A 15,172-nucleotide genomic window follows, 5' to 3' on the forward strand; every position below is an offset into this window, starting at 1 on the left:
AATTATGGCATTGGTCCTTCCACATGTGGGCACATTATTTATTTAAAGAAAAAAAAAATATGACATAAAGCAAGAAAAGTAATCAAACCAAAGCAGTTGAAACAAAGTATGCACTTAGCATATCAGCAACCACTAAGAAAAGGTACGAAGAAAAATGTACAACAAAAAGAGAGAATTTCTTCTGGCATGTTATAATTTTTTGCGCACCCATTCTACATCTGAATAAACAATGGTTCACCTAAACAAGGAAACATGTCTAATCATGCATGTCCTCACCTAACATAGTTCTATCATGTTTGCCACCAACATTTTTTTTATATAGGTAAGAAAAGAAATAGCATTAAAAAGCGTAAAGGCGCCCCTAAGCATACAAGAAAGACACCAAAACAAAAGAAAAACAAAAAACAAAGAAAGAACACCTGAAAAAACCCAAAAGACAGAAGAAACCCCCAACCCAACCACAAAAACCCAGAGCCCTCAAAGAACCTAGGCTACTTTACACAACAAGAAGGGCCCTCTTGCCTCTAACCGGGCTAGAACCAACACCCCTAGCATCGAAATTGATTGAGCATTCTAGATTCTTGACCTTTCTCTTCCCTTTTTGCTTAGGAGCAGAGACAGAGCACTACCCCTCATCAACTAAAGCCAAGAAACCCTGAAAGCCCTCTCAGTCCCCTTGAAAGAAACCCCCATCATGTGAAAACACGACCTAGCATCTTGCACTACCCTAGGGTATACAACAACCCCTCCCTCAGGATCATCCCCCTTTGAAGATTCACCCACCTCAGAGACCCAAGAAGACTGCTGGTCCCTCCAAGACATACTAGATAAAAACTAGGGAGAACACCCACACACTGAGGAGAACGGCCTCAGTGGAAACAAAACCCACTGAAAAGAGGGAGGGAACCCCCACGCCAAACGGATACGAAAAAGCAAGCCCAACACCACCAGACGAGGGCTGGGCAACCGAAACCCCTCCCCCACCTAGCACTGTCAAGGACTGGTCCACGACCCCGAAAGGGGGTTGAGAAGGAACACCCATAGACTGCGTTATCAGAACATTGATCGCCGCCACAGCCTCAGCAATCAGAGAAGCGCCCACCTGTGCTACACCGTCTTTCTTCGCTTTCCAGTAATATCTTTGCACCTGCTTGGAATTCGACGAGTAGATGGGAGCCCCGCACTCTGACATCACTAGACAAGACAAGCGAAGCCTTTCACCCAAGGCAGTCACCCCTGAAAAAGTAACTCCGAAAGATTCAGACCCACCAACAATGCCTACTGGCTCCGGAGAAAATCTTTGTCACATCTTTGTCACCAACATAGGACTCACTAAAAAGGCTGGACCCAATGGCAAATATGTCCCCATGTAGGAGTCTAATAAACGAGAGCACACCAGCCTTCTATCTTCTATGGAACTAAATATTTCAAGTGCATTAAAATAGACCCCAGCAAGTTTACAAATTAAATGGTCCAAAATAAAATGCTTATGGACCCCTGCAACCAAACAACACATGCACGTCACCCACCAACCACCATCTTCCATTGCCATAAAGTAGGTACTTTATGTTCTAACAAAATAAGGCAACACCTTGATGGCACTGATGAACGTCACCTAGATTAGGTAAAAGGAATCATACAGATTATGGTTCCCTTGACTTTGGATGCTGATTAATTTCAGAAATACATGTGTGTACAGCACTAAGAAAACGTGAGCCACATTCTACTTTTCAAGTGATACCTTTCATTCAGTAAATGCTCTCGATCCTTGCGGTCCAAGGCTTGAAACCGAGGATCACTGCCCCATTTCTTTCTGAAAGTTTGATAATCAGTATCGTGATCAATATCCTGAAAAAGGAAAGGTGGGTCAGCAAGAAATCAACAATCCCAAAATCTCTGAATCCAAAAGATATTTGTTAAGGAACATGAGCCAAAAAAAAAAGTTGACACTTCAATTCAAGGTGGTCTATGGACCTTTGATGCTTGATCCAGTAACTGCTTAAACCCTTCTATTGCAGCCTTCTGGGCTGCTCGTTTTTCCTTCCGTTCCTCCTCAGCACGTGTTTTAACATAGTGTTCGAACAATGACCTCCTAGCAGAATAACTTGGAATTGCCTGCAACAAGAGAGACATTTCACAATAAGAAACAGTAAAAATGAACTACTTAATATAGTATGACAGTGAAGTAGCTCTTAACACCGCACAAAAATATGGATATAACAACACTGCAGGATCAAGGGGCAGAACCCACAACTAGCTCAGTGTCTGCACAGGAGGTCAGCCCAGGCCCCTACCCCTGAAAGGGGCTGCTGCACATATTCATATCAATTATGAATTTCTTCTAAAACAAACACGTCACATTGTAGAAGGAAAAGAAGCTTGATGTATGTGAACTTCAAGTTGAAAGTATAACAAACAAAAAACTGCAAATGCACCATCTCAAGGTGCAGTAGTAAGAGAGGAGAGAGAGGAGAAACAGATAGAGAGCAGCCAGGCTGAACACATTTTATTCAGCACAGTGCACTCAAGGCACCAAATTCTCATACTAATAGATGTTGAACAGAGTAAGACCTGCCAAAGGATCTTTTCACAGGCCTAAGATAAGACCTGATGAAGGATCTTATTGAAGGCCTAAGATTAGTCTAATATCGCTCATCAATGACCTATATCAAGACAAATCTCAATTGATTTCACAATACCTTACTCATTTAATGAGATTTTATTACTTATCAAAAAAAAATACCTTACTCATTTACATTGACCTAGGAACAGGTAAGAGGATTAACACGATGGCATCCTCCTTCAATTGTGGAAGGAAGAAAATTTGTATGTGGAAGGTCATCACAAAGTCCAATTCACCAAATGTTCCTTGAGAAATAGTCCAATTACCAAATTGTCAGACAATGGCTTTTTCTTTTTGTAATGATACATCAAAGCATACAAAATTTAAGGGCCAAAAGCAAGAGCATAAGTGAGAAAGTGATACAAGCAAAAACAAAAAAGAGTTTTTTTCTTTTTCTTTTTCTTTTTTTTTTAAAAAAAAAAAAAGAAAGAAAGAAAGAACATGCTATAGTGTTTGTATATTTTTTAGTTTGCACACATGTATATGCATATACATACAATATATACATGTATATGTGTATATTGATTTTATAACCAAATACAACACATGCACCTGTAATCGAGCCGAGCCAAGCCAAACTTTAGGATTTCAAGACTGGCTCATTTATGAGAATGCTGACGAGCTTGAGCTTGAGCTTGAGCTAGGCTATTAAATTTTTTAATGTGTGATTCGCTCAGAATTTAAACCCGAGTTTATGAACAACCTCTATACATTTATCTATAATATAAATATATAATATGTAACTATATAAGGCACATTATACAATATAGTATCTAACTATAGTTTATAGGTAACAAATTAACAATATGTTATTATATATATAGTAAGTAGAAACTATAGTATATGTATAATGTGAGTAAGTAGTAAGTCTAGTATAATATATTTTTTTTTTTATAAGTAAAAATTCATTAAAAAGCGCAGAGGGACGCAATCCGAGTACACAGGAAGTATACAAAGGAGTCCCTAATTAGAGGACCGAAACGAACAAGAAAGTAAAAAATCAGCGTACGGCATACTACTCACGCTATACACCGACACCCAAAGATATAACATATTAAGCACATTTCTACAAAGAGCCCCAACCTGAACCTCCACATCCTCAAAAAGCCTAGAATTTCTCTCACGCCACAAGCCCCACAAAACACAAAGAGGAACCTGCTTCCAAATACGGTGAACAGGACCACAACCCAGCAAAGTGCCCCAAGTACTTAATAAATCCAAGACACTACTAGGCATAACCCACTCCACCCCAAACAAACTATAAAAGAAACTCCAAACAACCCAAGCCACGTCACAATGGAGAAGGAGGTGATCAACGAATTCCCCATGCTTTTTACACATAACACACCACTCAACCACCACAATGCCACACCTTCGAAGGTTGTCATGAGTTAAAATCTTTCCTAAAGCTGCTGTCCATACAAAGAACGCAACCCGCTTCAGAGCTTTAACACGCCATATACCATTCCAAGGAAAAGAAACCGCCTCATGACAAGCTAAAGCTTTATAGAAGGTCTTCACTTCAAAATTCCTCCTCTTGGAAAGAATCCACACCGCCCTATCAACCTCCCCATGCCGAACCCGAGTAGAGTATAATTGTTCAAAGAAGGACATCACCATCTCCAACTCCCAATCCTGAGCATTGCGCGTAAAGAGAACATTCCAATGAGCCACACCTCCTACCATAGACAAATTATCCACCACCCAAGCGTCAGGAGAACGCGCAATAGTATACAAAGTTGGAAAACAAAGCTTGAGAGGCCTGTCCCCACACCATAAATCATGCCAGAAGCGAATATGGGACCCATCACCCACCTCAAAACGCAAAAACTTGGCAACATTGTCCCACCCCCTTCGAATAAACTTCCAAACACTGACACCATAAGGCCCCGTCACCGGTAAAGAACACCAACCTCCCCTCACACTCCCATACTTCACCTCAGTCACCGATCTCCACAAAGCATCGCGCTCCTGAGAAAACCTCCAGATCCACTTCCCCAATAAGGCTTGATTAAAATTAATAACATTACGAACTCCCAGACCACCAGCCTTGATTGGAGAACAAATACGATGCCAATTGACTAAATGAAATTTAGTCTCATCACCCATACCGTTCCAGAGAAAATTCCTTTGAAGCCGCTCCAGTTTTTTAGCTACACTCACAGGAATAGGGAACAGAGATAAATAATAAAAAGGAATGCTGGAAAGAGTACTGTAGATCAACGTCACCCTACCACCCTTGGATAAATAAAGTTTCTTCCAACTAGCCAGCCTTCGATCCACCTTCTCGATAACCCCGTTCCAAATAGAAACAGATTTGAAAGACGCCCACAACGGCATACCCAAATAAGTCATCAGCAGAGACCCAATTCTACACCCCAGAATGTGTGCCAAAGACTCCACATCTTCCACCTCGCCAATAGGGACCAATTCGGATTTGCCTAAATTGATCCTCAACATTGACACCGCTTCAAAACATAAGAAGGTACACCTCAAATTTCGAACGTGCTCGGCCTGTGCTCCACAAAAAATTAAGGTATCATCCGCAAACAATAAGTGATTCACTACTAAAGGTTCATTACCCCTAATGCCCACCGAGAAGCCTGACAGCAAGCCTTGACGCATAGACTCATACAACATCCTGCTAAGCGCCTCCATAACCACCACAAACAACAAAGGAGAAAGAGGATCACCTTGCCTAATCCCCCGCGAGCTCTGAAAGAAACCAGAAGGGGTACCATTAACCAAGATGGAAAATTTTACTGTGGAAATGCAACATTTAATCCATTCCCTCCACCTCTCCCCAAACCCACATCTCTGAAGCATGTAAAGAAGGAAATCCCAATTCACGTGATCATAAGCTTTCTCCAAATCCAGTTTGCACAATAATCCGACCTCCCCTGACCGCATTTGGCTATCCAAACATTCGCTGGCTATAAGAACTGAATCCAAGATTTACCTTCCACCAATAAAAGCATTCTGAGAGCTCGAGATAATTTTCCCCAACACTGATTTGAGCCTGTTAGCAAGGACCTTAGAAATAATTTTATAGACCCCTCCCACCAAACTAATAGGCCTAAAATCCTTGACCTCCAACGCATCTGCATTTTTGGGAATTAAGGAAATAAAAGTTGCATTCAAGCTCCTCTCAAACTGGCGACTATTATGAAATTCCGAAAAAAACCGCCATAATATCTTTTTTGAGAAACCCCCAACAATGCTGAAAGAACGCCATTGAACAGCCCTACGTTGTATATTATATGACACATTACACATGGTTAACAATAGTTGTATATTATATTTATACTATAGTTAATTAGATTTATTTATTTATTTTAAATAATGTCATCATTAAAAAACACAGCAGGGTGCATCCCTAGTACTATAGTACCATTGAAAACGCCATTGAAAAACCATTGAGAAACCCCCACTCCTAGCTTATGTTTACAAGCGAAAGAGATGCTCCAACTTAGGGCTGTCCATTGGCTAGGCTCAGAAGGTGCAGAGCCAGGCCAGCACCATGTATTAAGACCTAATGTGCTGCCTCAAGCCCAGGGCGGAAACTTGCAGCTTATTCCCACCCCTAGGGAGAGGTAGACGGGCCCCAGCCAAGCCAACCAGGTCCATGTAGATTTTCAAACACAGATGTACTCTTCATTAGATAAATTCCATTATGTCAAAATTGTGCTCAATTAGTTGAAGGGTAAGTTTAAAGTAAAAAGTGTAACGTCAAAAGTTCAAATCTAAAAAAGGCCATATTTTTATTCTAACTGTATATAAGGAAAGATAATATATAAAAATAAAATAAAATAAAATAAAAAATAAAAGGCCTGGACCACATCAAGCCAAGCCAAGCCAAGCATTAATTGTAAAACCCGAGCCCAGCCTGAAACCTGGACAGGTCAAAAAAATTGGCCAGCCAAACAAGCCAAAAGAATTCGGGCTGGTTTGGAAGGGCTGGCCCGTTGGACCACCCGGCCCATGGACACCCTTGATACAATGACCATTTGCATATAAATGTCTACAAATGTATAGGGAGAAGCTTATGATAAGGTGCAGTCTGTTAGATCTCTCCCTTCACATACCAATTAATGTTACAACACATTGATCAAGACCATTCAAATAGATTGATCAGAACCAGTCAAATAGATCGACATATCTGTAATTTCACCATGATGAATCAAGCCATGTGAGCATTTTTCCAACGATAAAGATAAATGTAAAAGCCAGATATGTTATTCGAAATTGATGGGTACATCCAAACATATATGTATACAAAAAAACATACATCTCACTTACATGGCCTCTATTGTTTTACTCCTTGCGGTTTATCTATGTACTGTAATATAATCAAGTCAGCACATCTTAATATTTGCAGAGGTGCCATTTCCGATCACTAGGTTGTGTAAGAAATGAAACTTGTAAATAAGTCTACATAATAGCCTTGAGATAATGTGGTTGTAAAACTGTGTCATATGACATATATTTCTTAATGATAAAGCTTAAAATGTATGCATAACCTTTAGACCCGACAAACCTTGAAACGTGGATCAAACACTATCTTCGGCAATTCCTTCTCCCATTTCGAGAATGGTGCCACTCCTCGTTCCTTAAGCATTTCCTATAAATTTAAAGAGAATAATAAAGTAAATGCCAGACCATTAGCATTTCTAAATAGGCACGTATAAATTTGGATCGAGGAGGAACATATTTACAGCAGTTGACAACACCATTCACAAAACTAGAGGTGCAAGTTTAAACATCCAAGAAAGATCACAAACATTAGATATTCAAAAGATCAGATCACTTTAAATCAAAATCATTAAATGCAATCTTATCCTACTCTCGGTTTCTTTTCTTATCTCTTTTTTTTTTTTTTTTTTGGGGGGGGGGGGGGGGTATCTCATAGATAAGAAGAAATTTTTTTTGATAAGTCATAGATAAGAAGAAATTATCAGCTGTTTTAAAGAGAATATCATCATTATAAAAATGCTGATGAACTCAGGAATATTGTTTTTATTAGGTTGGTAAGCTTTTGGAAGAAAATGGATATATATGGATCGACATACAATCAGAAATCAAAATAAAAAAATAATAATAATAATAACAACAGGATGCTCATGTTCCAAAAATGGAAGGGCAGACAAATAAGAAAATATTGATTTTTTAAATGAAACAGAAGCAAGAAAGACCTTAAACTGGATAATACACTCCTCCTTCGTTGGTCCACTGTCTGCATCCTCCGAATCTGAGGTCGAATCAGACATATTACCATCCCCATTAGCATCTTTTTGCTTATCTCTGCTGTCCCCACTTTGCAGACCTTTAACTGTGGTATCAACTGCTCCCGAGCCATTTAACTCTAATCCAACAGTTCCTGATGGTGCAGGACCAGGTGAGGAAGTACCAGGAGCTCCAGAGTCCTGCAACTTCTTTTTTATCAAGTCCAGAGCAGACGATGATCCTGGCACAATCGAGGTTTTAAGAGCCATAGCATCACGACCACCTGTGTTAATAGCAGGAGCATTTAAACTGATTGGAGCAGGTCCTTTTTCAGTCGATATATTAGTATGTGGTAACGATATTGAAGGTTCTCTTAATGTGTCTCCATCCTGCTTCTTTTTCAATTCTGTCACTTCACAAGGGATCTGCCAGCTACTAATCTGTTATTGAAATAGTAGAAACATTTCGTTAGACGTAAATATTTGCTTTTACAGCTCTACTTCTAACATTTAAAATGAGACAATCTTATCAATGGCTAGTTTATTTGAAAACATGACTAGCAAGTCAATACAAAACAAGAGTTGAGAGACTTTGTGAACATCATCAACATAAACAAAGAGATCTCCAATACAACTACAGAAGTTAATCTAGAAACATGAGTAGACATATATACTAAAATAATCATCACAGCTTCTACAACTACATTACTGAATGCTAATCTATGATGATCTTCAATTACAGTTTAACATATATACTATATATGTGGAATACTGGTCTATGAAAATCATCATCTAATTTAATCAAATTGAAGAAAATGAGGCCACTCAAACCATTTCAAAGAAATTCAGTGCACCCACTTTACCTCATTATATCTGATTGGTATCTAAACCATATAAGAGACTACATTTTTTTTTTTTTGGATAGGTAATCAGAAAATTTTATAAAAAGCGTAGGCGCCCCTGAGCATACAGGAAGTATACAAAAGGACACAAAAACATAAAAGGCAAAGAAACAATAAAAAATTAAAAAAAAAAACCCGCAAAGACCCAACCACAACAAAAATTCCAAAACACCCCAACAAAAACCCTCAGCAACATTACATCATAGCAAAGCCCTCTTGCTTTTGCCCCGAGTAGAACCAAGAGTCCTAGCTCTTTCTGGGCTTCACAGCTTTGGACGAACAGGGGTAAAGAGATTTGTTTTGGTAGGCTCGTTAGTTTGGGAGGAGGAGAAGGGAAAAGGGTGGTGGCGTCTCGTTAGTTTCGGTCAGTAGGTAGCTTGTGACATCCTGTTTCAGTGGACTTGTGAATGGAGCGTGGAGGCGTGTCCGATGCGTTCCCCGTAGGCAATTGCCGTTTGTAGTTGGGGACGCCAAGCCGGTTCTTTTTGGAGGCTAAATCCTTCTGTTTTTCGGTGGCGATAGGGTTAGCACAGCTTCAGATGGAGGAGAAGAGGAAAGGGTTCTCAGGGGTTGCTCTTTTGAGGACGAGATGTTGCTTGGCTGCTATCAATGGTGGAAGAGGTGTTGCAAAATCCTAGGATCGAGGATTTCGTCAAATCCTTTAACGAGGGGTCTAAGGCAACCATCGTTCAAAGAGGTGAGAATAGGTCCAGTTGGTTTTTGGAGGCAGCGATTTACGCCGTGGGTGGTCAAAGAGGACAAATTCTGATTCCTGAAAGCCTTGATGGGCGGGGTTGGAGCCGTGTTTCTGGGGAGTTGAGCAAACCTCTAACCTTTCTTGAAGCCACGAATGGGTCTCCGTCTTCTGGTGGTCCACTGGTGGGGAAAAGTTGGGAAAGGATGTAGGATTTCCGTCGTTTGCGGAGGTGGTGCGCTAGACAGCAACCGTCTCTATCATGGGTTGCCGGCCTCTGGTTCAAACAACGGGTTCGCGGGGTGCGGTAGAGGTTGAAGACGCACGGGAGGTGGTGGAATGGTGCGAGTTGGAGAAGTTTCATCCGCTAGGTATGGAGATGGAGGTGGTTTGGCAGGTGGTAGATTGCTTCGCTCCGGAAATGCAAACACTTGGTCCCCTGGGTAAGAACACCTTCGTGTTGATGATTGTTTCAGTTCTTGAGACTTTAGAGGTAGCTCGACTTGCATCATCTCTAGGGATGCAGAGGTTGAGGTCAACGCTTCAGTGTAGGGGAGCTTGGTGTGTTCAGGAAGATTCTCAAGCTGTTCGGACACTTCGCCAAGGCTTTAGATTGGGTTTGTGGGTTTTCGAAGAGACTGGGCTTTAAGTCCTCTTTTGGGCTTACGCGTAAGGTGGGTGATTTTGTGGCTGGTCGAATGATTAAGAGGTATAAGGCTGCTCTCAACGGTTTCTAGTTTCGAGCTGGGTCCAGTCGGTTGGTGTTTAAGCTCAATGCCAAGAGGGTCATAGATCCTTACCAGGGTTTTGAGCCCGTAGCGTATGCTATGGATTCGAGTCCTGAGCCCTCATTGGATTCTAGGGCGGGTCTTGGGTCCGGATGCGAGTCCAAGTCTGGGGATTGATCAGATCTCTCGTCTCCCCGGAGGTGACGTCTTCGACGGTCATGGATGCTACTATGGTTACATGTATTGAGCCTTCGTTGGGTTATGGTGCGGTTGTTGGGCGGATCACAGTCCCAGAAGCGTAACAAGCATTCCCAAGTTTGTGGTCTTCAACGGCGATTCCAGGTACTATTCCAACCCTCACTGGTCTTGTTCAGTCGTACTCTAAACTGGAATATGTTCCAGTGCTTTCTGGGTGGGATTCTATTGCTCCGGCGTCGTCTGTGCACGCCTCTTCTTTCCGCTCTACGCACATATCTGCGCTTTCTTTCCCTACCATTTCTATCCCTTCTGTGAAAGTCTTTGGTCTAGCTCCTTTTGAGCAAGAACCGATTATTGAGGAATTTCCTTCGGTGCCGAGCTTCACTATTGTTGGGTCAGATTTTTCGAGGGCGGCAACGTTGGGTGAACGGCTTCGGCTCTCACTTCCCGTGATGTCAGAATCTGGGGCGCCTATCTATCCATTGGAGTCTAAGTCAGTGTTGAGGTTTTCTCGAAAGCGGAAGGATGCGCAGCTTAACAAGAGTTTGATTGCTGAGTCTTTGGCGACGATCACCGCCTCTCCTTCTCTGATGGGTCCTCATTCTTCATCGGGTCCTCATTCTTCGCCTCCTATGGAAACTGTTGCAGTTAGGGAGCCTCTGGTCTATGAATTTTGGTGAATGAAGAAAACCCCTAGGGTACATACACAAATGCATAGAGGATTTATCATATCAAAAGAAAAATGATGACCACATTTAAGATGAGAAAAAAAAGGAACAGCAAATTCAGAATAGCATGTTCCATAGCCAATCTATATGAGTCTATATCTCTTTTCCTTTTAAAGTACGTAAATCCATTTAGTATCATCAATTACATAACGTCAATATATTTTAAATTTTCAAATATTTTATGTACTAAAATTTTATTTTTTTTTATTAACTCATCAACTTTCTATTACAGGCATAAATGCATGCATGCACGCACATGCATACATTCAAAAATACATACAAATACACATGTTTGTAGTCAATCAAATATTTTAAATTCCAATAACAAGGGGGTAAAATGTAGCATATGGGCATTCTAGTACAGACAACTGCATCTTCTCCCAGAAAATGGTTTGTTCTACCAATGAATTCTGGTAACCTTGCCTACGATAGCAAGAGGAAATAACGCAATCTGGTAATGGTATATACACTCGGCATAGTCGAATACATTGCACCCTCTTCAAGAACTAAAGTGGTTTCGCTAACAAAACATAAACTCACTCGACATCATGAAGCCTAAGAAATGAAACATACAGAAAGAGAAAATGAGAATGCATCTAAACCGTTTTAGCTCTTAAACGATTTGCAGAACCTTGCAATGTAATAGGATCATTAGCCATGCTGGTAATATTTAATAAACGACCCCCGATATTGGGGTGGAGGGAGGAGAAAGTGCGAGAAAGAGAGGGAGTCTTTGAGTACCCAAAAATCTGAACAAACAACCCATACCTTCGTTTTGCTGTTGTAGTAATATTTTTTGCCATCACTTGTGGTGACCAATACCCAATCTGTACCAGATATATTAACCCTGACCACAAGAAAACATCACACCAGCTTAGAAAGAAAAATTTTGAAGAATTACTTTTAGACAGCAAGATCACCTGCAACGACTCTAATAGGTAAAAGGAAAACAGAGCCGATAAAAAAGCTAAGTAAACTAGAGAAGTTTAAAGATATCATGCCACTAAATCACAGCACTTCTCAAAATTAAACCAGAAAACCAAAGACAAGATTTATAGAGATCAATTGGTAAATCAAATAAGGTGTTTAACTCCAAAATAGTGAAGTAGATTAGTTTCAAATAAAATCAACAAAAACAGGTTCATATGAACATGTACATCAATAGGAGTGGCTAGCATATGGTATCCATGAGATAGAACACTGATATGCTCAAATCCCATTCTAAATACTATCTTCTAAGATTTTGGATAAACAAATATCAAGCATATGATAGACGAGCACTTTGCCATCAAATGTGTTTCTTGCCTAGTAGGTTTCGAAAGGTGGAACCTGACCACCAGTTAAACCATAAAAGAGAGACCTTCAACAGTCAAGCCGTAAAGGACCAACTTGCTTCACTACCTGTAACAGCTATAATTTACTTTTCATACTCACACTTACTACAATTGACAATTTACCTTGTTAGATACTTGTACCTTATACCATAATATCAGTTAGGCTAATTTTCATAATTTTTTGCAGAATTAACTATTATATAGTTCTTTCGAAAATAGCAAAACACCATCTTCACAACTATCTCAGAGGTCAGGGGCTACAGGCTATATTCATAGAAAAGAAGACTTTGAGGCTGGTTGAGGAAAAGGGGATCCTACAAGTGACAAAAAGAGGGCCTTTAATTAAGTTGGGGGGCAGAGAGCTAGCTGGAGTAAAAGCAGGTAGAATGTAGAGAGAGACAGAGAGAGAAAGGACTAGAACCTACCATAGGGTGGCATCAGTTCTAAGAATCTTTCGATCTCGGTCAATAAACAGACGCATCAGTCAAGTATTAGCAATTTTTCAGATAATATCTCCCATACCTTCAAAACATGTCAATCCTGTATAAAGAAACATAAGCTTGGAGACCAAGTGAACATGGGAGCAGGCAAACTTGCTAAAAAAGCCAAACAGAACTTCAACCAGTCACACGCCCTCAACCAGCAAAATTAATATATATTTTTTTTTTGATAAGTAATAATCTGACTTTATTAAAAGCGTCAGGCGCCCCTTAGTACACCGGCAGTATACAAGACAACGCATTGCTTGAAAATAAAAAAAAGCCCTAAAAAAGGAAGATAGAACCCACCCAAGCCATCTCACGATAGCAACTAACCCCAACCCAAACCCTCAAAGAGCACACCACATACCCATCCAAGAACCCTCGAAACCCAACACCCTAAGAAATTAATATATATATATATATATATATATAGGCAAATATTAGACTCTGTGCTTATTGCAAATGAATGTGTGGATAGTCATATTCGTTCGGGGGAACCTGGACTTCTGTGTAAGCTGGATTTGGAGAAGGCTTATGACCATGTGAACTGGGATTTCTTGCTTTATTTGTTGCAGAGATGTGGTTTGGGGGAAAGATGGAGGAAGTGGATACGTTTTTGTATATCTACGGTGAGATTTTCTATTCTTGTAAATGGAACCCCAGCCGGTTTTTTTAGTAGCTCTCGTGGGTTGCGACAAGGAGATCCTCTTTCTCCTTTGTTGTTTGTGGTGGTTATGGAGGCTTTGAGTCGGATGTTGACTGCCGCTTTGGATCAGGGTAATTTGACTGGGTTCTCAGTGGGCTCCAGGGATTCCGAGGCCGTAGTTGTGAATCACCTGCTGTTTGCGGATGACACTTTGATCTTTTGTGGCGCTCAAGAAGAACAGATTCGACATCTGAGATGTATTTTCTTATGTTTTGAGGCAGTTTCTGGCTTGAGAATTAATTTAGAGAAATCAGAAATCGTCCCTATTGGTGGAGTAGAGGATGTCGAAAGGCTGGCTAATCTTCTTGGTTGTCGGGTTGCTTCTCTGCCTATGACTTATTTGGGTTTGCCGTTGGGTGCTCCTTACAAGTCCACCTCTATTTGGAATGGTGTTATTGAAAAAATGGAAAGGAGGTTGGCGGGGTGGAAGCGGATGTACTTGTCAAAGGGTGCTCGGTTGACTCTTATTAATAGTACGCTCTCCAACATCCCCATTTATTATTTATCATTGTTTCCTATCCCAGTGAGGGTGGCTAATCGTCTTGATAAAATTCGTAAGGATTTTCTGTGGGGTGGCATTGGTGACGAGACCAAATTTCATCTAGTTAATTGGAACAAGATTTGCACACCTTTGCCTACAGGTGGGTTGGGAGTTCACAATTTCATCCAATTCAATCGAGCTCTCTTGGGTAAGTGGTTGTGGAGATATGGTAGGGAGAGAGAGGCTTTATGGCGATTGGTGATTGATGCCAAGTTTGAGAGTTTAAAGGGGGGGTGGTGTTCGAAAGAGGCTTTGGGTTCATTTGGAGTAGGTGTATGGAAGCATATTAGGAGGGGGTGGGAGGAATTTCGTAACTTTGTTCGGTTCGAACTGGGGAATGGATCAAATATTAACTTTTGGCAAGATAGGTGGTGTGGGGATAGATCCTTGGAGCAATGCTTTCCAGCTCTTTTTAGTATAGCAAGGAATAAAGATGCGACGGTAGAAGATAATTTGGTGGTTCATAATGGGGCTATTCAGTGGAATGTTCTCTTCACGAGACATATTCAGGATTGGGAGGTGGATATGGTCATTTCTTTCTTCGATCGTCTATACTCCAGTTCGGCTCGGCATGGGGAGGGTGACAGGATAGTGTGGAATCCCTCTAGAAAAGGTCTATTTGAGGTGAGATCCTTCTACAAAGAGCTTATTAGGAAAGGTGGCCCTGTTGTCCCGTGTTTCCCTTGGAAGAATATTTGGCGTGTTAAGGCTCCAACTAGGGTGGCCTTCTTCGTTTGGTCAGCTGCTTTGGGCAAAATTTTGACGCATGATAACTTGCGTAAGAGGAAGGTGATAGTAATTGAGTGGTGTTGTTTATGTAAAAAGAGTGGGGAGTCTATTGATCATTTGTTGCTTCACTGTGAGGTAGCCCAGGCTCTTTGGAGCTTTGTCCTTACCTTATTTGGGGTCGAGTGGGTTATGCCACGTACGGTGTTGGAGTTGCTGAGTTGTTGGGGGGCGGCGTTTGGGGGTGCTCTAGCTATTGAAGCTTGGCGGTTAGCTCCTTTATGCTTG

General features: G+C 40.9%; 1 protein-coding gene across 3 annotated transcripts in view; it reads right to left on the reverse strand.

Moving 5' to 3' along the window:
- Nucleotides 1-15,172, reverse strand: part of LOC133870958 (pre-mRNA-processing protein 40C) — a 40,784-nt gene that overhangs the window by 17,663 nt on the left and 7,949 nt on the right. For all 3 annotated transcript variants that reach the window (XM_062308277.1, XM_062308269.1, XM_062308286.1), the window contains exons 7-11: nucleotides 11,864-11,942; nucleotides 7,816-8,286; nucleotides 7,161-7,244; nucleotides 1,975-2,115; nucleotides 1,742-1,848 (exon numbers count right to left, since the gene is read on the reverse strand). In XM_062308277.1, coding sequence (XP_062164261.1) covers nucleotides 1,742-1,848; nucleotides 1,975-2,115; nucleotides 7,161-7,244; nucleotides 7,816-8,286; nucleotides 11,864-11,942 — 882 coding nt within the window. The remainder of the gene's footprint in view (nucleotides 1-1,741; nucleotides 1,849-1,974; nucleotides 2,116-7,160; nucleotides 7,245-7,815; nucleotides 8,287-11,863; nucleotides 11,943-15,172) is intronic.

Source organism: Alnus glutinosa, chromosome 1 (genome assembly GCF_958979055.1).
Source record: "Alnus glutinosa chromosome 1, dhAlnGlut1.1, whole genome shotgun sequence".
Taxonomy (NCBI): Eukaryota; Viridiplantae; Streptophyta; class Magnoliopsida; order Fagales; family Betulaceae; genus Alnus; species Alnus glutinosa.